General features: G+C 35.8%; 1 protein-coding gene across 2 annotated transcripts in view; it reads left to right on the forward strand.

Annotated features, from left to right (window-relative positions):
* Nucleotides 1-22376, forward strand: part of LOC107689235 (IQ motif and SEC7 domain-containing protein 3-like) — a 135371-nt gene that overhangs the window by 39371 nt on the left and 73624 nt on the right. For both annotated transcript variants that reach the window (XM_016487168.1, XM_016487169.1), the window contains exon 2: nucleotides 2608-2685. In XM_016487168.1, the coding sequence (XP_016342654.1) occupies nucleotides 2608-2685 (78 nt within the window). The remainder of the gene's footprint in view (nucleotides 1-2607; nucleotides 2686-22376) is intronic.

Raw genomic sequence — 22376 nt, forward strand, 5'->3', positions numbered from 1 at the left:
GAAACCCGGGAGGAAGGAGGGACATGCTGCCAGAGATCCCTCGCCGCTGTGGTGAATCCGCGGTGCCATCGAGCATGGCGGAGCAGTCTGCCGCCATGGACGCTCAAGGCGGTGGGCTGGAGTGACTTGCCGGGTGGGTGGACGAACTTGCTGCCGGCTGCCTAGGATGTGGAGGTACGGCTGCCATCCATGAGGGAGCGGAGGAGTCGCCGCCGTTCGCCTGAGGCCGGAGCCTGCTGCCATCCGCCATGATGGGGAGGAGCAGGGAATGGGGGACTCCTGCCGGCTGCCCCGAATCCGGAGGAGCGTGTCGGGCCGTTCACCGAGGGCCATCCAGTGCCGCCGCCAGGCATCGCGGAAGAGTTTACCCAGCTGGTGGAGGGCCGAGCGGCAGTGTGTCTGGGAACCGGAACAATAATTTTTTTTTTCCTCTCTCCCCTCTCTCGTCTCTCTCTCTCCTCATTCTTCCATCTCCTTTCCTTTCGCCTCGTCTTTCTGTCCTTACCCCCAGTTATGGCGCGACCGCCGTGATCGGATCCCCCGGAGGGAGGAGCGGGGGGGAGTAGAGCGCAGTCTTGTGGGTACCCCCCGGCCTGCGAGGGGCAATGGGGGTATGTGATGAGAGGGGCGGGGCCAAGAGCCATGGGAACGGAGCGAGGCCGGTTGATTAAATGCTAATACACTCACCGGTCTCGAGTCCCATGGAGGAGCTCCGGAAGGATAAAAGGAGGAGTGACGACAGTGTTGGACGAGAGGACCAGGCCTGGATTTATGTTTTGGTTCTGTTTGTGCACGGCAGTCGTCCGTGAGGGGCTGTTGCGCTATTTTGTGTCTATTTTATTATTAAAGTTTTGTTCAAATGTTCGCCGGTTCCCGCCTCCTTCTTCCCGTGACTACGAGCAATTGTATTCAGTGTTCCAAAACTGAATATGATCACTTTGCATTTAGTTTTTTTTTTAATCAGTACTTAAACTAATTTTTAAATTAACTAGAGCTTCAGCTATGTATCAGTTATGTGCAATTGAAAAAGTGACACAAACAATGATACATTTTGATTATTGTAAAGCCATTGAAAAAACTACTTGAAAATAGTCTTGATGAATTGCAAGCCTTTACAAAAAGCATATAACAGATGTGAATTTACAAAATAGACACTTAAGTTTAAACCAACCCTGGCTCCTTGAAAAAAACATGCCTGCAGAATTGTATTATGTTGTTTCTTGGATGTTACATTTTCAAAGTGAAATGTCCAGTGAGGGGAAGAAATATGAGTATCTGAAAGAGATTAACATGAATCTGGCAATGCTGTAAATTGGTTGTTGTACATATCACTGCAGTTCAGAAAGAAATTGTCCTGTGAGTGATGAAAGGTTAAAACTGAATATGATCACTTTGCATTCAGTTTTTTTTTTTATCAGTACTTAAACTAATTTTTAAATTAACTAGAGCTTCAGCTATGTATCAGTTATGTGCAATTGAAAAAGTGACACAAACGATACATTTTGATTATTGTAAAGCCATTGAAAAAACTACTTGAAAATAGTCTTGATGAATTGCAAGCCTTTACAAAAAGCATATAACAGATGTGAATTTACAAAATAGACACTTAAGTTTAAACCAACCCTGGCTCCTTGAAAAAAACATGCCTGCAGAATTGTATTATGTTGTTTCTTGGATGTTACATTTTCAAAGTGAAATGTCCAGTGAGGGGAAGAAATATGAGTATCTGAAAGAGATTAACATGAATCTGGCAATGCTGTAAATTGGTTGTTGTACATATCACTGCAGTTCAGAAAGAAATTGTCCTGTGAGTGATGAAAGGTTAATGTTCCATTGCGTGAAAATAACATACCAGTGACACTAAACCCTTCCCTAAACATATCCAATAGTGTTAACAAGAGCAAACCTGAGATAAAAGCACATTTGCTAAAGAAACCATGCCATTTTAGCTTGCTTCTATGCAAGTCTTTGACAAATTCTGTTATCGTGACTTATCGTGACCTCTACATTGCAAGTGTAATACTGCACCAGGTGAGCTACTGATCAAGTTTACTTGATCACAAAAGCCGTACACATGGAGCTGTTTACAGTATGTAACACAAACATGAAAATGTATTAATTTATAAATCGTGCAGTATGGTAAAAGTGTTTAGAGGTCATAACATAGTATTGTGGGAGAAACTATATGAAAATAAGTCTTTATTAATCGATAATCTGCTCCATAATCACAATTTGTGTAAAAAGGGATAAAAGTTGGTGGTGTTTTACGGCCACTAGTGTTCATTTCAAAGGTATGTGTTTGGGGGTATGCCGATATGCAGGTAGAGAAACATTTTTTCCAATTATTTTAGTTCCAAACGGTTACTTGAATTAGCGTAACTAGCCAAAGTATGATATTTGCTGCAAACTTTTCGTACCTTGACACCACAAATGATCCATGTTTGACAGTATTTTCACACTATTTTCTTGTTGGGGATTGAGGTCTTGGCAAAAGTCTGCTAATTCAGTCCCTCACTGTAATGACCCACTTTCGTTCTACATAATAATGAGTCTAGGAAAAAGCCTTTACACTCTAGCGTGACCATTTCCCTATCTCTTTTCTTACAGGAACCAGACGGTTCTACACCAGTTCTGCTGTCCTGCTCCAGACGCCCCTGAGTCTGACTCTCAGGCCTGTGTACCCAGGTAGGGGGAGGGGTTGGTTGATGCCTCCTGACCAAAAACTCAATTTCAACAGTAAAGACTGTGTTTCTGATGGTGCTAGGCAACACAACTGTCCTAGTTATACCTGTCTTGAAGTGGTTGTGAGCCTTTTCATGCCTTGTCTCCTCACAGTAAATTCAGTCCCCATTATCACAGTAAGCTGTGACCTTGACAGAGCAAAAACTGATATGATTTCCCTCTAAATCAGGCGAAAAGAAAAGCGTGTATCTAATTTATCTAGTTTAACTGCCATGTTTGTCGGTAGGCATACGTTCCGCTCAGCTGGCTTAGCTAGAGGCTACAAAAACCTTGGTCAGAGTAATTCCTTATTCTCTTAGCATAACCATGTTTACACAAGTATCACGATAAGTATCTTGCTTTGCACTGAATGCTCAGATCAATCAATTGGAGATCCCCATGTCTGTCCTTTTTAGTCACTTGAAGTTTTTTTTTGTTTTAAAAAGGCTACAAAACTAAGAGCAACAACCAAAAACAACTGCAAGATAATTAATTATGATCTTGTAATCATGTCTGCATTGGAAGTAATTATTCAAATATATAAACGTAAGTAAGTTGCTGTACGCTGTAAGTTTCCAAAGAGAAGGAATTTGTTTGTTCAAAAATGCTGTGTGAAGCAGCCAATAACAGCCACTGTATTTGATGTCGCTTTGGGTAAACACATATACTAAATGAATAATGTAAATGTTTAATATATAGTTATGTAAGATAACCAGTGAGGCGACAGTGGGTGACACAGCAAAAATTGAAACAAAGTTTTTGACAAGCTGTGTAGACACAGTTATGGTGTGTAGTATGATGCATTATTATGTATTTATAATTGAGGTATTAAAACCATTGTCAGATTAATCATTATCTTTATATTATCTGATTATATAGCCCATCAGGTTTATTATAAAATATTATAACCCTTTAATTCCTGCTGTTGTGCAGCTTTTCAGAGTGCCTTGAATTGGTGGGAAGTCGTCAATAGTCATTAAGGAAAGCACTCCATATTCTGTGGATCTTGGCTGTTTGGAAAGGTTGTGTTGAAGAAGAAGAGATGAGCACAGCAACTAAAGCAAACCGGTATTGATGATGGCCTTTCTCTCCCAAAGCACTGGCCATCGTTAGTTTGGTAGGAACACTGCAGTTGCCCGCTGAGACGCCTCTAAATCTCACTGTAAACGCCACAGAGGGCACAAGTTATTGAATTAGGCCCGGAAAGATTGCCAGACTGGAAGATAGCAGAAAAATGCAATCTCCCTTAGGTTTGTCTTGACAGTGTGTACTGCAGAGGTGGAAATAACATGGCATTTATCCATTGGAACGTGTTTGTGTGAGCTTCAAATCCTCGGCCACTCATGGGTGTTAACTGAGAAAGAAGATTCAATAACTCCAGCTGCACACATTATTAGCTTAAGGAGGCATGATTCTTAAAAACTTATTTTGTTGCCAAAACCGAATGGTTGCTCCATATTCAATTAAAAAATGTAAGTAACACGAGACCATGCGTTATATTTTTCCAAGACAAATCAAAGAGCAGACACCAGTTTGTCCCTCTTAAAAGACACCAATTATCAGTAAATAGCTATATTTAATAATTATAATAATGGTAATGAATTTGGCTGGCAAGTAATAAAGTTAATTAGCCTGTAGGCTGTTTGCGGTTTCCAAACAATATATCAGCTTGATTAATGACAACTTGGCATTTAACATCATCTTCAAACATGGCTCATTCAGTCAGAGTTTAGTGTCAAAACTATATATTTTTGACTTGATTCAAATCATTCAATTTATTTTACGTCATGAATTACTATTTTGGGCTATCAGGCAAACTTTTATTTTGTACTGTTTAAGCGTAAAATAAACTGTTACAGTCGTTCCTTTCCACTTGTGCACTGTGGATTGAGCTTACTTTCAAAAGGGAAACAATATTAACTTCATTGTTAACACTTTACAGTAAGGTCTCATTAGTTGTCATTAGTTCATGCTTTAACTGACATGTACTAACAATATACAGTACATTTGTTACAGTATTTATTAATCTTTGTTACTGTTAATTAACAAAATACAATCCTTTATTGTTGGTTTATGTTGCTCAAGTCCATTACATGAACATTTACTTTTTTATTTGAATTATGCAATGTTGAAATTAACATCAACTGAGATTAATTAATGTTTTACAATGCTTTATTTATTTATTTAGTCTTTGGTTGTTAAGTAATGTACTTACTGGGACCTTGTTGTAAAGTGTTACTGCTTTGTTTAACCACAACATTACTCTGGTGCTCTTTAGATATTACCATATTTAAATGGAACAGGATATGGAAAAAATTAAAACAAGAAAAAAGTTCAAACGTGAGGGTGTGCTGGACTATTTTAATTTAATTTAATTTTGTAATTTAATAATAATAATAATAATAATTTAAAATAAATGGTAGATAAACCCATTTACTAAATGTTAATTTGGCATTTCAAAATAAAAAGACGGTTCCTACAGAAAGAGTGCTGAACATTTAGTACCAAATCCAAGGACTTCTCAGGTACAGAGAAGCAAACCACTTCAGACAGGGCAGTGACGGCAGTCCTTGAGTTGCTGGTTGTTTGCTTTTAGAGAAAAGTAGTTCTCGTTTTCTGTTGTCTGTCAATTTTGACTGTTTGTCAATGAGTCAGTGTTCATGTTCCTCTCCTCATCACACCGCTGCGCTCAGAAACACCAATTCATTCATGCCATCTTCTGCACACTCATAATTCACCACTTCATCATATGTGTTATAATGTTGTTATTACTGTGTAATAACAGCACTATTGTATGATATAAAACAGAATAACTTAAGTTAAATTCTTGAGGATTCTCTAACAAGACTCATTCTGATTCAGCTAGCTAAACATGACTTGTGATAGATAGATAGATAGATAGATAGATAGATAGATAGATTATGTTAGTCCAGCTGATTATACAATAAAAAAGGATACTGATAACTTAAAACAATCTGAAATACTATGACAAGTTTGGAGTAGGAGCCACAGTCAGACATTTTGGTCCTGGGTTAGAAATGTTGACAAAAACCATTACCCCAAGTGTTTAAAATATCAGCATGTTGGCATAAAAACATCTCTGATCTCCAGTTAAGTCATTTTACACATCATAAACATCATGTTTCATCATTCACAGTCAGCTTTGAGAGGAAACTAGCTATGGTGTCTCTGCATGTTAATGGTGTAGAGTAGTGGCTTCTTGTTGTGTTTGTGTGTCTGCTTTTCTTGCAGTCTTGAAATAATAATTTACAACACACTCTAGCAAATAATCACCAACAAATGTGCATTTTATTTAACATGAAGAAGAAAGAAATATCTCATAGTGAATTCAGGGTTTGCTTGGTGGGGAAGTTTTGCTTCATATGGTAATCATAACGATGAAAATGTGCCTGTCGGTTCTCTTAAAAGACCTCATTATAGTATATTTTCTCCTTATATTTTATTTTCCACTCATTGCAGTTTTTACTAGGCATGTATGTTATAACCAGTGTTGCCAAGTCCTTGGTTTTCCTGCGGAATGGGTTACTTTTATAAAGATGCTGCAGGTTGAAGCAAAGGCCCCTGCCAACCAAAAGCTGAGGTGGAAGCCCTGGAAGGAGGTTTTGACCCTCCATAATGCAATTTTGATTAAATTGTTATAGCCATTTCCCCAGAAATGCGATTGGGCTAGCTTTGAATACCAGTTGGGGTGGTTTTGCTACGCAGACCTGGCAACCCTGGTAACAACAATGTAAATATTGTGGGCTTCTTTCTATCTATAGCTATATATTTTTTTCTCTAAATCAACTGTAAATGAAGGACTAATCACAAGTGTTACATGGCAGGAAACCTTTTTATATTTTATTTTTTTGATATTTTGTATTGCATAATAATAATAATAATAATAATAATAATAATAATACTTTTTATTAAAATATTTATTTATTTATTTATTTTATTTATTTTTAGAGATACTTCAGATAATGTTCTTTCCATGGCTGCAGCTGAGATACTGTTTGCAGCTTTTTTCTTTGGTCTGGGATTGCTGTGAGAGGCAATATTTTGTATTGCATAATAATAATAATAATAATAATAATAATAATAATAATAATAATAATAATAATAATAATAATAATAATAATAATAATAATAATAATAATAATAATAATAATAATAATAATAATAATAATAATAATAATAATAATAATAATAATAATAATAATAATAATAATAATAATAATAATAATAATAATAATAATAATAATAATAATAATAATAATAATAATAATACTTTTTATTAAAATATTTATTTATTTATTTATTTATTTCCACTTTAGAGATACTTCAGATAATGTTCTTTCCATGGCTGCAGCTGAGATACTGTTTGCAGCTTTTTTCTTTGGTCTGGGATTGCTGTGAGAGGTATTGTTAGTTTAATATTTGTCAAGACCAGGAAGAAGGGAATCACAGATAGAAAATTTGCTTCAAGATAACACACCATGACAAGCAGCAGCTGCGGCCCTCCTATAAAAACACACAGCATAGCCATTATGGCATACGAGGGGACAGGAGTAGCATGTGGGGTCTTTTATTACGAGTCACTAGCAGCTTTTGTCTATGAGATAACAAATTAAATCACACATAGTCTATGGATAAAGTGTATGACTGTAAGTAAGTCATTCTGGATAAACGTGTCTACCAGATCTATAAATGTAAATGTTATCATCACTGCAAAATCTCACATAATTAATTATTGCAAAGGGGGAAAAATATGTTAACACCATTTAACACTTCGGTATATTAATACCCATACTTGCAAACAGAGCACACATTAACCCCAAGCAGGCCTTGACCTAAAACAACGTGATCTCATTACCAGCCCCAAATGGAATCTGCAGATTTTCATTTATTTATACATTTTTCTCCAAATTTTGTGGAATTCTAGAGGAAAAGGTTTAAACATGGTCAAATGTGTTAAACAGTAGCATATAGTAGTATTCTCTTATTGGGATTTAAAAGCATCATAAAAATAGAACTCAACGAACTCAAGAAATCTGTAGTGAGGATCACACTAAAAACAACGAATCAACTTCGAAATACCATATTTCAAGTTTAAACACAAAACAATTTAAACAAGATCAACAGCATTTTAATAAATATTTTGCCACCAAAAAATAATTTCCCCCACATAGATTAATTTACAACTTCCAGATTGTGTGCTAGAACTACACGCTATTGATAGGACTTGAATTACCTATGAATATTACGTATTCATGAGATCGCATTTAAAATGAAAATGTATTTTCATGTATCAATATGTAAATTAGTTACAAGTTCTTTATGACACTTCATTACTGTTATGAAGCATGACAGTACTCATATTCTTGACTTTCTCAATTGAATACCACTTCCTCTCGGCACTTAGGCACTCTTTAATGAGATGAGGTATGCTAATTAGTTTGCACATTCTAGCATAATGATCCGAGTAACTGAACAGATAATCAGTCATTCAACTCTCACTAACGTCATTGCATATTTTAAATAGGTGACACAAACAATACAATATAAGTCTGTAACATACATTCATTGATTATAAAAAATATCAAATACAATATGTTTAAAATTTATTGCACGAAAAATACGTTGTTTTAGAGTGATCATTCACGATGCAAGCTCTAATTTATAAATTCCTATGGATTCATCTGATTGGTTGATCTCTGTTCAGTAGTCAGTTAGTAGTGTGTTTTAAATTTGGAATGAACATATTTCCACAGATCTTTTCTACAGTTACTAGTTTTAACACTATTAATGGCAGAAAAATGTAATTCGATTTATTGCCACAATACAATATAAGTCTGTAACATACATTCATTGATTATAGAAATATAAAATACAATATGTTTAAAATTTATTGCACGAAAAATACGTTGTTTTAGAGTGATCATTCACGATGCAAGCTCTAGTTTATCAATTCCTATGGATTCATCTGATTGGTTGATCTCTGTTCAGTAGTCAGTTAGTAGTGTGTTTTAAATTTGGAATGAACATATTTCCACAGATCTTTTCTACAGTTACTAGTTTTAACACTATTAATGGCAGAAAAATGTAATTCGATTTATTGCCAAAAGCGCCTATAGCTTTAGCACAGTCTGATTATAATCCCAACATATTTATACCTGCTGTCTCTGACAGTTGGTTCACTTAATGTGCTGGGCTTGCAGAGTTTTGTTAATTAATGAAATTAACAACTTATTAATTAGTATAACCATACTGGGTGCTAAAAGAATACTAAAAGAGAAACAATAAGACAGTTCAACTGCTCTGCACAGAATTCACACTATTTTGGCTACAAAAGTCATGTGTTTCTAGATCTTCAACCCCGATACTACCACATACCATCACAATATTATGCCAGGAAGAAACATTTTGAAGACCCCATGAAATGACATGTGCAGGTTTCTTTCTTGTGTAGATGTATTTTCTGTTAAAACAGAAAGCTGAGGAGGTACATGTTGAAGACAGAATTTTTCAAATTTAACACTAGTTATAGTTCTTAACTAGTTGATTGTGACTGTGTTTGGGAACAGAAAACTAGTTTTTGTTTACAAATTTGAGAAATCTCTTGAGCCTACACTCTAAAAAATGCTGGGTTAAATATAACCCAGCGCTGGGTTAAAAAGGGACAAACCCAGCTATTGGGTTGTTTTGACCCAGCGTTTGGGTTCAAAACAATCCAACCGCTAGGTCAAAACTACCCAATAGCTGCGTTTGTCCCTTTTTAACCCAGCGCTGGGTTATATTTAACCCAGCATTTTTTAGAGTGTAGTAAATCTAAAATATACAGTACCACCAGATTCCCAAGCAATTTACTCTTAGGAGCCATTTGAATGAATTGAATATGTTAGTACATTTTTTGTTTCTTTAGCATTTTTCTTTAATATTCATTTAGGAGCAATTATCATAATGTTCTCTTATATTGTATTGGTAACTGTTGTTTCCCCCCCATTTTCTAACTTTATATTCCCAAGAACATGAAGAATTTTCGGTAACATTACCGAAGAATTCAAACAGTAACACTAATTTAAGGTGTCCTTGTTACACGTTATATGTACTTACAATTATAATAATAATAAATTATGCATAATTACATGCAAGTAACCCTAAACCAAACCCTAATCCTAACCCTAACCATAGTAAGTACATGTAGTTAATTCAGTACTTAAATGTATACTTACACGGTAACAAGGACACCTTAAAATAAAATGTAACCAAATTTTCTTATCCTATTTCTTAAAATTGTTCTGAAGACAATTTGAATTTCCAACACCCAAGCCTACCATTTTCTTCCTAAGAAAATAAAATAAAATTCAGTTTAAGAATGTATTTGTAAGTGCAATTACTGAAAAATTCTCAAACCTTGCAGAATTGTTAAATTCTATATTACATTTTAATATTAAATTAATGTAAAATAAAATCCAAACTAAATATGCAAAAGATTAAATAAAATACAGTTTGGCTTATGTAATGCAAATAATTGTGCAAATCCATTAGGCTCCATAAGCAATACAACATTTATAGATATGCAACGTGCAATGCTTTGCAACGAGACCAGGTAAAAGTTTGTCTATTGTAATGATATGGTCAGGTGTTAGACTAAAACAGAGCAATTACACAGAGTAAAAAGGTCATCTTTCAGGTGCTGTGAAACGCCCACTTAAGACACAAAGGTCAATGAACACACAAATGCACTAGTAATTAGAACCCCACATGTTAATTTTTCTTGATTACTGTCTTTTTTTTTTTTTACTTTAATTTCTCCGTCTGACCTTCTTTCCTTTGGCACATAGTCTCAAAATGATTTCACATGCTGCATCTACCTGTGACCTTGCTGGCTTGTCGTGCTGTTGTCATGGGAACAGAGGCCGCAGCGGGAAGATGTGCAGACATGCCCGCTTTTGCAGGCAGGCTTTAAAACGAAAAGACAATCTCAGGTGTGTGTGAGTGTGTGTGGCTGTATGCGTTTAGAAGTGTCAAAAATGACCTGAGTCATGCTTAGAAATGTGAAAACATCTGCCCACTGTTTCTTGGTTCAAGAGTCACCATGTCTGCTTCAAAAATGATTTGCTTTCCACCTTGTTCTTGAAAAAGTGTATATATGAACAAAGATCTATCACAATCTATCTATCTATCTATCTATCTATCTGTCTGTCTGTCTGTCTGTCTGTCTATCTATCTGTCTGTCTGTATATATATATATATATATAGGCTATAGTACAGGATGTTCAGGGTGAGATTTCAGCCAAAACAACCATAAGGTGTTATTTCAAGCTGGTTAGTGAGATGCTTATAATCGGTTCCTAATCAAATGAACACCTCAATCAATCTACCTAAGCTCGATCTAAATTAAATTTCTATTCAGTTGAAAGGGCTGGTGTGAATCGTCATTATTCTGTTCAACAGGAAAAATTCAGCCATGTCTCTAGAATAACCCTTGAAATAAACAAATCAAAGACAGATATCTAATCTATAGATTTTGACCATTCAAGACTTTGAATGTTGGATTGACAAAGCTTTGAAATAACCCTAAAGGTCCTTGCACACTGAGTCTAAACTTGTCATATGCGTCTTTTCATTATTTTTTTTCGTATTCGTCATCCTTTCTATATCAAAATGCTTGCTACGGATGCAAAAACACAGAAAATCGAAACTGATTCGAATTTTTTTTATGACAGATGAAAGTTTCGGAGGCAGTGTGTAAACGTGATTGACACAACATGAGATCGTATTTATTTTTTAACATGCGAAAACTTCGGACGAGAATTTCAGACTCGGTCTGCAAAGAACTTCAAAGTTGTGGTTGTTAATGGATGCAAGGTTAACACTTCATGAGATCCAGTCAGAAATTGATGGCTTTTGTGGTTTCTTACCATGCTGTCATATTGGTTAGATGATGTGCTATTTGGACAACTTCTTCAAACACACATAGCGGCCAGGCTGTATGAAAAATAAAGTGAGTTTACCAACATCCTTGTCTGATGTGGTGAGCCAATGCATACTGATGCTATTCATAGACTTCCACTGATGGAAGAATGCACCTGGGAAGCAAACAGCTATTTCTATAGTGCCTTCAATAAACCTTTCACTCACATAGTGTCTAGAGATTTGGGAGCCAATTGAAAAGTGAATGACTGTTAAATAGAGAGAGGGCAGATGCTCACCTGCAATGCAGTGCAGTGTTTGGAAGCATTTCAACTGCCATTCTAATGCAGATGGTATGTGTACAAAAGTGTATGTGTTTAATGCAGCTGATGCTGACATTCAATATCACTTACTGGCCCACTGCCAAGTTATGATATTATGATCTCTATATCTGACTTGAGTCCTTCCTTCAATGTAAAAAAAAAATATGGTTGAGCCAAACAAAATTATAAAAGAAATCAAGCCAGTAGCTTGAACAGTGGAGAGTATAATGGACTTTGAATTCGAATGATCCATGTTCAAAGTCACCATTTTCCATTCTTCTCCATTTGCGTTCCTCTTAGAAATGTGAAGAAAATATTTTGAAAGTGAGAAGGAAGTGTGTTTAACAGTGAGTTTTGCTTTAGGGACAGGGACAAGTAAGGTCCATCACTGGCAATTCATAGCTGTTTTACATTTTGTTGCATTGGTAGCTAAAATCATAAAGTCTGATTTGTACAGTACCTTATCGTACAATTAACAAGTTACCTTTTTCTTTACCCTGGAAACTAATTTGTCTTTTGTAACTTGCATTTGAAACTTCCAGAAGTATGTAATGAGTTGGGGTTGTTGTTACTGTAGAAAATTGTTCTACCACATCACAAATGGATGTCTTCCAAATGGATGTCTGGCTCTTTTTAGCACTGAACTATTTATAGCTAAATTACTGTGGTATTTAAGTGCTACTTTGTAACAAGATAGCTGATAAACAGTGGTGAGAAATGAGAAAGAGCAAGACAGACAGAAAAAAAAAAAAAACATAACAAAAAAGATATATATCCTAATATTTTGCCATTTATCAGTCTCAAATTAGGTCCCCTGAGAGATCTCATGAGGGAAAGTGAAGATAATGAGCAGGACACTTTTACTGTAGTGAAGTGTCCTCCAACTAAAGCTCAATGTCCCCAGTCACCAAGATGCCTGATTCAACTGCAGGTTTACACTTTATCTGTTACACTTCCTTCTTTCCTTCTAATAGTCTGTTGTGAGATAGCTCATAGCTAGAGGTGCAGAGAGGACGCTGTGAGTCGATAAACCATCCAACTGCTCTGTCTAATGGTTAATGTTGAACACTGAAGGGAGCAGTGGTTGTTTCGACCCTCTGTGGCCAAGCACCTAACCCAGACTATATCAATATGGACATAATGAAGACTGATTTGGTTGCTGAATTGGATGAAGTTGATCTTGCAAGGGCTGGAAGAGCTAAATAACCGCCCAGAGGAAAAATTAATTGGTTGGAGATTGCTGTTTTGCAGCCAAGGAGTTCTAATATATGTGTAACGATAACCTTCCTTTAAATATTCTTAAGGGGATATAAAAATAGAAATAAAGAGTCAAATGGTAACATACATCAAGTGTGTATAGCTGTAAAATACATGTGGACAATGCAGTCCAGTGGTTGTAATTGAAATCTACTGAGCCAATTTGGCAAATCTGTCAGGAGGGAAAGAAAAAAAATCTGAGACAGAGGAGAAATCTATGGAGAAATTCTTTATTTGTTCTCTAATTGCTGTCTAGAAGAAACAACTGAGAAATTAAAGTTTCCTATTGATTGATTTTTTTTTTCTTTTCAGTTTAGTTTAGTTTATTGATACAGGGTTGACCAAAGTGCTCCACAAAAATTAAATAAATACATAAAACAAGTAACCATATAAAACAGACCACAAATTTATGACAAAGATAATATCACACATAACAAAATATTAGACAGCAACTACTCCAGACCATAAGCCATTTTAAAAAGATAAGTCTTAAGTAATGATTTAAAAACCTTAAAAGAGGAGGCCGATCTTATATACAATGGCAAATTATTCCACAACCTAGGTGCTGCCACCGAAAAAGCATGGTCCCCCTTGTGTTTCAAGCGCGTCATAGGTACCAACAACAATAAAGAATTTGATGACCTTAAAGGCCTGTTAGGCACATGGTACGAGAGGATATCAGACAGGTAAGATGGTGCCAAACCTGCCATAGATTTGTACACAAACAGCAGTGCCTTAAACTGAATTCTAAACTCGATAGGAAGCCAATGCAAACTAAACAAAACTGGAGTGATACTTTATCTCTTTTTGGTCCCTGTTAAAAGTCTGGCCGCAGCATTTTGGACCATCTGGAGATGAGATAAACAAGACTGAGTACAATGAATTACAATAGTCCAATCTTTTTTAAATAAATGCATGAATAACAGTCTCTAGATCCTTAAAAGAAAGAAAAGATTTTATTTTAGCAATCATCCTAAGCTGAAAAAATGCTTATTTCACAACTGAATTTATCTGTTTACCAAATTTGAGTGCTGGGTCAAAAATAACACCCAAATTCCGAGCACAAATACCTACAGTTTAAGTTATAGGACACAGAGTTTTGGAAAGGATGGCAACGCATTCAGGCCATCCAAAAACCAACACTTCAGTCTTTGATTGATTGTGTGAGTGAAGTTAAAATTTGGATGGTGGAAATTTTTTTACAGCTAAATGATTCTGAGACTGGAGAGATATATAATCCGTGTATCATTCGATCATTCGTTTTTTGATTTAATATTGAAAGTAGAAAAATTAGAAAACGTCTCATTTTTTGTTCTTTTGTTTTTTTCCAAAAAACGAAAAATGAGAATTCAGCTTAAATTTTCTTTTTTCGTTCATGGTGGAAAAATGAATAAACAGCTTGAATATTCGATTTCTACACGTGGGTGGGAATTAAACGCCCCTTTCTGCTGATTGGTCAGCCGAAGATCAAACCGTGTCTTCATCAGTTCTTCTGCAGTATCACGCAGCAGAATAATAGTCCTCCACTGCTGCAGTTGTATGGATTAATAACCCATTTTATCAATTTCATATTTTTCTCATCAAACAAAGAGGCTAAGGAATAGCTGGACACAACTCATACTGGGGCAGAGTCTAGACAGGGCTTTCTTCTGTGTAGATATAAATTATATTCTTTGCATCAGCTGGGCATGGCAGGGTATGATATGACAGCTGCTCACCCAGTAAGTCTGTTTGTTTGTTTAATTAAGAAATTAATTAATTAATTCGTTTCAAAATAAATATTTTAAACACTAAGACAAAAAGGAAAGAATAATAAATTGGCTTGGGTATATACAGACTGACAACCGGAGAACAACAGATATTAAATAGCCTACTGTTAGAGTTATATAATGTAGTCTTGTGTCTTGTGTTTTGTGTCTTGTGTATAATGTAGGCTTGTGTCTCGGTCTCCTTGAGCATCTTTCCGGCGCATGCCACAAACATGAACCACAGCGAATACTTGTCTTTTAAAAGGCTTCGTTTTTTGGAAAAAAAAAACAAAAGAACGAAAAAGGAGCCGTTTTCTCATTTTTCTACTTTCAATATTAAATCAAAAAACGAATGATTGAATGATACACGGATTATATATTCCCATCTGGTTTCATTGGAAGATAAAGCTGTATATCATCTGCATAAAGATGGTATGAGGTCTGATACTTATGGAAAATCTTAGCTAAAGTAAGAAGATAAAGGGAGAACAAAACAGGGCCTAAAACAGAACACTGTGGTTCCCCATATGTACATGCAGCATTGACAGAGTTAAAATTCTCAATAGCAACTGAAAAAAAGATCCCCCTTAAAATAGGAAAAGAACCAGCTTAATGCTGTTCCCCTAATTCCAACATACTCATCCAATCATCTCAATAAAATAGAATGATCCATAGTGTTGAAAGCTTAGACCCAGAGGGACTAAAACCCACATTTCCCAGATTTGACAGCTAATAGCAAATCGTTTAACACTTTCAAAAGAGCAGATTCTGTACTATACTGAGCTCTGAACCCAGACTGAAACTTGTCTAATATGTCACTATTCTTTAAGAAGGAGGAAAGTTGATGAAAAACAACCTTCTCCAGTACCTTTGAAAGGAAAGGATGTTTTGATATAGGCCGGTAATTGGCTAAAACCTGTGGATCAAGGGTAGGCTTTTTAAGTACAGGGTGTATCACTGCATGTTTAAAAAAGGGTGTAACATAACTATTATTAAGACTACTATTAATAATAAACTGAATATATGGATCAATGGTATCTAATACTTCCACAGTTAAAGATGTAGGAATAGGATCCAGGGAGCAAGATGCAGGTTTCATAAGACACATAATGTCCATTAGACAAGAATTACACACAGGCTCAACACTATATAATGTATCAGAGTTGCAGTTATCATCAAAAGAGACATTCACAGAGTGCACAATATTAGAGAGAATATTTTGAATCTTATTAATAAAAAACTCTAAAAAAAAAAAATTATTTCAAATTAAAGGAGATGCCCCAGGAAATGAAATTGTAACAGGGTTTAAAACCCTATTAATAACACTAAATACATTTGAGGTCTACCAGCATTGCTAGAGATAAGATTAGAAAACTATAGTGACCTAGCATTCTTAACACATTTCTGGTAAGTAACTAAACAATCCCTCAAAATTTCATAGGAAACTTGCAATTTGTCTAATTTCCATTAATAGTCTCAGCTGCTCACAGACCATTCACAACTGATGCATATTTATGCATAAAAATTATAACCAATTATATATGAAGGCAAATTATTGTATTTGCGCAAAAAATAAAGTTATATTTACCAGTTGTCAGGCCACTAGTAGATAAATCGGCCCAAATACGAGAGATTTATGACAAAAAATGTTTTAAAGATATTTAAGAATGTTATTTTAGGCAGTTAGTAGTAAAAACATTTTTTCTGATTGTTTTTGGAGTTTGTAGGTGTAATTACTTGTGTAATTACATAGTAATTACTTATGAATTATAAATGAATGATTACAGAGCCTATTTACACCTTTGTGTGTGTGACCATGAACATACCTATAAATACAATTTGCTGCCACACCAATAGCTCAATATAATTTTACAACAATGTTGCCACAGGCAGGTTTTCCAGTGAGCCTGGCTTGGCTGTTTTATATTGCTTATATTGCATTATAGGCTATTGCTTGTTGCAGCCTCTCAACTGCGAATGGCATCTGTTAATAATAATTTGTCAGGCATGTTTGCCACCTGCCCCGCAGTATGTGTGGCACATTTGCAAATACTTTGGAGAAGTGCAATGATCCTTACCCTTGTGTTTGCCAACTCAAGCCAGATTGTACCACACTAATATGAGAAATGGATTCACTTGGGCTTGTCTGCACATTTCCCGTTAGGACGGGATCCAGAAACAGGCAGTGAATCATAATTGAAATCCTCAAAGTCTCTGCAAACAACAGAAGTCTATAATCCAGCAGCAAGTATTGTGGAACCCTATTCAAATTCAAATTGAAAACAAAGTGAGAACCTATTCTCAGAGGAAGAACTGATAGACAATAAAGTAGAGCTAATACGGATAGTGTGTAAATGTGCCAGTCAAGAGCTGCTATGGTACCATCAATCAAATAACAGTAGGGAAAATATGTTTCACCACACTAGAATACAAGTGTAAAAGTGTTCTGCAAGTGTTCTATTGCTTTTTCATATTGTGACAAAGTTAGAGAGCTGAGCTGTCCATTTACATTCTCAATCATTTCAAGTGCAGTTACTTGGTTGACGCAGGATCCTCAGGACATTGGCATTTTTTAAGCCAATCACCTGAGCTTCAAATGTGATTAATCAGAAAGAAAAATGATGTCACGACAGCATTAACTGAGTGATTACTATTAACTAAATGAACCAACTCAGACTCAATCGAAAAATGTGCCAACATTTCTGCTAAATGATATTACGTCGATTTTTGCACATTTTGCTGCACTTTCAAAGTGAAATGTCCAGTAAGTGGCGTTACAAGTCATCTGAAACAAATTAATTTGTTTGCTCATTACATTTTACTATGTTGATAGTTGTACGTATTGTGGCAGTTTGGAAACAAAATGTTCTAACTGGTTTTAACCGATAGTTTAACAAAAGCAAACATGAGATGAATTTGATGATGCGGCAATGCAATTTTAGCTTGTTTCTACAAGTTTTCAAACTCTTTTATTAAATGTCATGACTTGAGTTTCACAAGGCTTGTGTTCAAATGCTCTGCAATGGAAGCGCAGTGCTGATCACGCAAAGTTTATTCAGTCCGAATAGCCATACATATAGAGCTGGTGATGCAAACATGAAAATGTATTATTTTGCAAATAATGCACTATTTCTAATGAGCTAACATAGTATTGTGCACAGAACTGCACAAAAGGGATTTATTGATCAATGATAATTTTTGTGAAAATGAATAAAAGTTATTGATGTTTTGCTGCCTCTAGTGTTTATTTCAGTCAACCTGCAGTGAATTGATTGTATTGAGGGGTTAGCAAAATTGTAAGTACAGGCACATTTTTCCAGTGAGCCTTTGGATAAATGTATCTGCTAAATTAATAAATGTAATGTAAAATAGGTGTTCTGAGGATACACACTTGTGCCTGTAACAGCCCTAAGCGTGTTCCAGTCAGCCAGTCAGAAACATTGAAGGTGGTTCTCTGCACGTCAGTGATTTTGTTGACATCTCTGTAGAGGATGGAATTTGGGATTTTTTTTTTTTTGTAGAAAGCTCATGTTTGAAGACTTGCAAAAGTTAGCAGGACAACATTGCTTACAACAGCTTGAACTAAACATGAGATGGCATTCAAAACTGGCTTTACTTCTATTATCTGATATGTCAATGTACAACCGGAAAATTCAAGAAGACAAAATATGGGGCAGACCTTCATTTGATCTAACTAGAATTGACTGGATGGTGAAAGATGGGTGTTTCAAGTCAAGTCAAGGTCAGTTTCACCTTGACAGCATTCTGATGTATCCTATAGGCTAATTCTTCTCAAATGCAAGTTTGTTTGCTATTATTTTATTTGCTAGGCTTTAATTTACCACACTAAGTTTTAGAAAGACTGTATTAGGTGCAACCAAACATATTCATAAATAACTATTTGGCTATTAGTAAACTTTATGTTACCTTTCCACACTGGTAATCATGCATAATAAGACTAGGGATGTGAATTAAGAAATTATGGGAATGAATGGGAATACTTTAAAATTTGCCCCATGTATTAAAAATCTCAAATTTGGCAGTGCCAGGTCTGCGTATATCATCATTATACTATACATCCATGTGAAATTTGCATAGAGACAACAGAATTGCTTGTGATACTGTGAGTCACTGTGCTGCTTTTCATGATCGTGTCCTTTTCCCCCAGTATGACACACCAATTGCATTTCAAACCCACTAATAAATTGTTGAGTCACAGTCTGCCAAATGCATCTGCTTCACTAGACACAGAGAGCAGCTGATTGTCAACTAAATCATGATTCAGTCTTCATCAAAGATGTTCCAACATGTGCTGATGTGATGTCACTTTGTCACTGGGCCGTGCCTTTGTTGGATATTCATGTCAGTTGTTTAAATGTGTCACTTCCTGTCCTGTCACAAGGAGACGGTTGTCAAGATGTGACAAGATGTTACAAGCCTGAATACGCCAGCTGAGAGACTTGATATTATTTTTTTTATTATAGAAGGAGTGTTTGCTCAGAAAATAGCTCTGAATGCCTGTAAGTAAGAGGGCTGAATGAAGTGATTTACAGTAATGAAATGTAGTTTTTTTTTCACTGGCTAGGGATTTAATATCACTTGGGTCCTTTGGTTTTTAAACACATCCTGGCTAAGTATGCATGTAACTATTTCCACTTAAAAACAACCACAATACGTAGAAAAACACAAAGATCCCCTTTGACAAAAGCAAAGTTTCTGTTAGAGCAATATTTAATTACCGCTTTAATTTCTACTCTGTTTGTAATCTTATACAGTACAAGGGGGCATGTACCCACTCAGATTTTACAGTCAAGTGGATTTTTAATGCAAAATGTATCTTTAATAATAAGGTTGTACAATTACTGTAGGCGGAAAAGAAAACAGTCTAAAATGCTGTGGCAGAAATACAATAACAAAAGTGACAGTAACAAAAAACAGACATCAATCAATCAATCAATCAATGAAGCCAGGTCCCATTGCTTGCTAATCAAATTTCCAATTTGATCTTGAACACATCAAAATATATCAAATCAATTATTAATAATAAAGTATTTAAGGTTAGAGACTTTTTTCAAGTACAGCAAGTTTCTTAAAAAACAAAAACAAACAACTTTTTTTATGACATGGAAAGGTTACTTCAGGCTGTCAAATGGAATAATCACAAGACATTTTGAATAATATTAATAATAATATAAAAGAAATCCTTGAAAATATTTTTTGAAAACAGTTGTGTGCCCTCCCATATTCAGGAAAAATTAGATTTCATTATTTTTGCTAAAAAAAGTGATGGTTATGCCAGCTGACATTTTTCGTTATATGTAGTATTTGTGACATGAATGTCATTAAAAACATATCTAAACCAACATTAATACAAAATATTTAATTGAAAAGAACATGACACACACATTTTAAACATTTTCTTAAACATCCTTACTTTTCATTTACCATTTTTGCAAATGGCATATGGCAAATACTGGAGACTTTTCTATCCGTCAGTCAATCTTGATTCTGTTTCCATAACAAAACCTTCTCCTTTAACATTTTTTTTTTTGTCATTTTCTTATCCTCTTTTTTTAATGCTTTTCACTTTGGTATTTGTAGCTTCCCTAATTCCCAGCTCTTTGTGCTCACTATGGCCCTTGCTATTTTTACTCATTATTCCATCATCCCTTCAGCACTTGTGGTTTCTTTCTCCTTTTCCCACTGTGACCCCACACGACTGATCTCTCTGTGATTTGTGATTTGCAGCGATAGAGGTAGAGCTGATTGGATTGTGTTTTATGTGCTCTCAGTTGAGTGTACCACCTGTTTGTATGGAATGTGCCACCTGCCAGTGTATTTACTATGACAGCAGACAGTAATCATGCACCTGATGGAACGTACAGAACGTTTTTGACCTTAAATCTATTAGAAACCACTGAATATACATTGATAATAGAATAAATTATGCTAAATACACCCTTTTCCATGCATAAAAATGCCAAAATCCATAAAACCCAACAGAGCTTTCTACAGACCTTCGGAGGCAAAATTATATTACGTCACTTCTTTCACATTTTGCTAAACTTTCACAGTGAAATGTCCATCTCCAATGGCGTTAAAAGCATGTTCAGTTATATACGACACAGATGAACATGAATCTGGCTGTGATAACATTGTTTGTTGTACATATCACAGCAGTTCAGAAATGAATTGCACATTGCAAGTGCAGTGCTGTACCAGGTGGGCTACTGAGCAAGTTTACAATGTCAGAAAAGCCATATGGAGGAGCAAAATGTATTAATCAAAGTCAAAATGTATTAATTCATGTTATTCATTGACAATCTGCCACTTTAATGATAATTTGCCTCAAAAGGAATAAATGCTGTAGGTGTTTTACTCCGACTAGAGTTCATTTAAAGGGGTGGTTCACTGTTTTTTTTAGGCTTGATTGTGTTTATGGGGTGCAGTCTAACATGTGTTAATGCTTCGTTTAAAAAAAAAACCCCATAATTTTTCACATAATTTACCTTTTTCCACACCGCTCTGTCCCTTCTCTGAGAAACGCGCTGATCATTTCCTGCTTTTATGAAGCCCCTCCCTCAGAAATAGGCAATGTGCTCTGATTGGTTAGCTAGCCCAGTGTGTTGTGATTGGCTAAACCGCCTCTAGTACCCTGGCTCTAATCTAGGGTTAGACATCACGATGTTGAGCTGGTATCGTGATCCCCCCATCCCAATACCGTGTTCAGAAAGAAAATGACGTGTAGGCGGAACCCCTAAATGATGGGAGAAAAATATATATTTCAATATTTTTCCTCGCAGTTATATAATTGGGTAATTATACTACATATTTCAGCATCAGGTAGCCGCTATTATACCTGGCATTGAAACTGGCATCGTGCTTTTGAATGCACGATCGCTTTTAGTTTCACTTTCACTTTCGAGATTCACGATCGCACGTACTCTGTTTATACTATGGAGCGGCAGTACTTGCCACACATTTTATATGTTTGTCAGTGGTACTGAGGATCTGCAAATCATTCGCCATCATCCTCAGCCATCTCTACTTACTCGGTTTATGTGGTAAGTGAAATTTTATGTACTGTAATGTAACAGGCAACCGTTACACCGTGTCTACACCGGATGCGACAGTTGTCGTGTCGTGCCGTGCCACATCAGCTAAAGTCTGTCTACACTGGACGCGACAAAGCGACCGTTGAAAATCATATGAAATGTGTGTCAGTCACTGATTATAATGAGTTCTATAGACTGATCTACATATAATAAATCTCTATTATATATCAGTGGTTCTATAGTATTGTGTTGCGCCGCTCGCGTCCGGTGTGTCCGGTGTATTAGGAATCGTGTTTTCCCTTATAAGGATTCAGACTTCAGGCACACCCATCCCCCCGCTCCCCCCGCTCGCC

The sequence above is a fragment of the Sinocyclocheilus anshuiensis genome, unplaced genomic scaffold (genome assembly GCF_001515605.1).
Source record: "Sinocyclocheilus anshuiensis isolate Anshui unplaced genomic scaffold, SAMN03320099.WGS_v1.1 scaffold882, whole genome shotgun sequence".
In the NCBI taxonomy this organism is placed as follows: Eukaryota; Metazoa; Chordata; class Actinopteri; order Cypriniformes; family Cyprinidae; genus Sinocyclocheilus; species Sinocyclocheilus anshuiensis.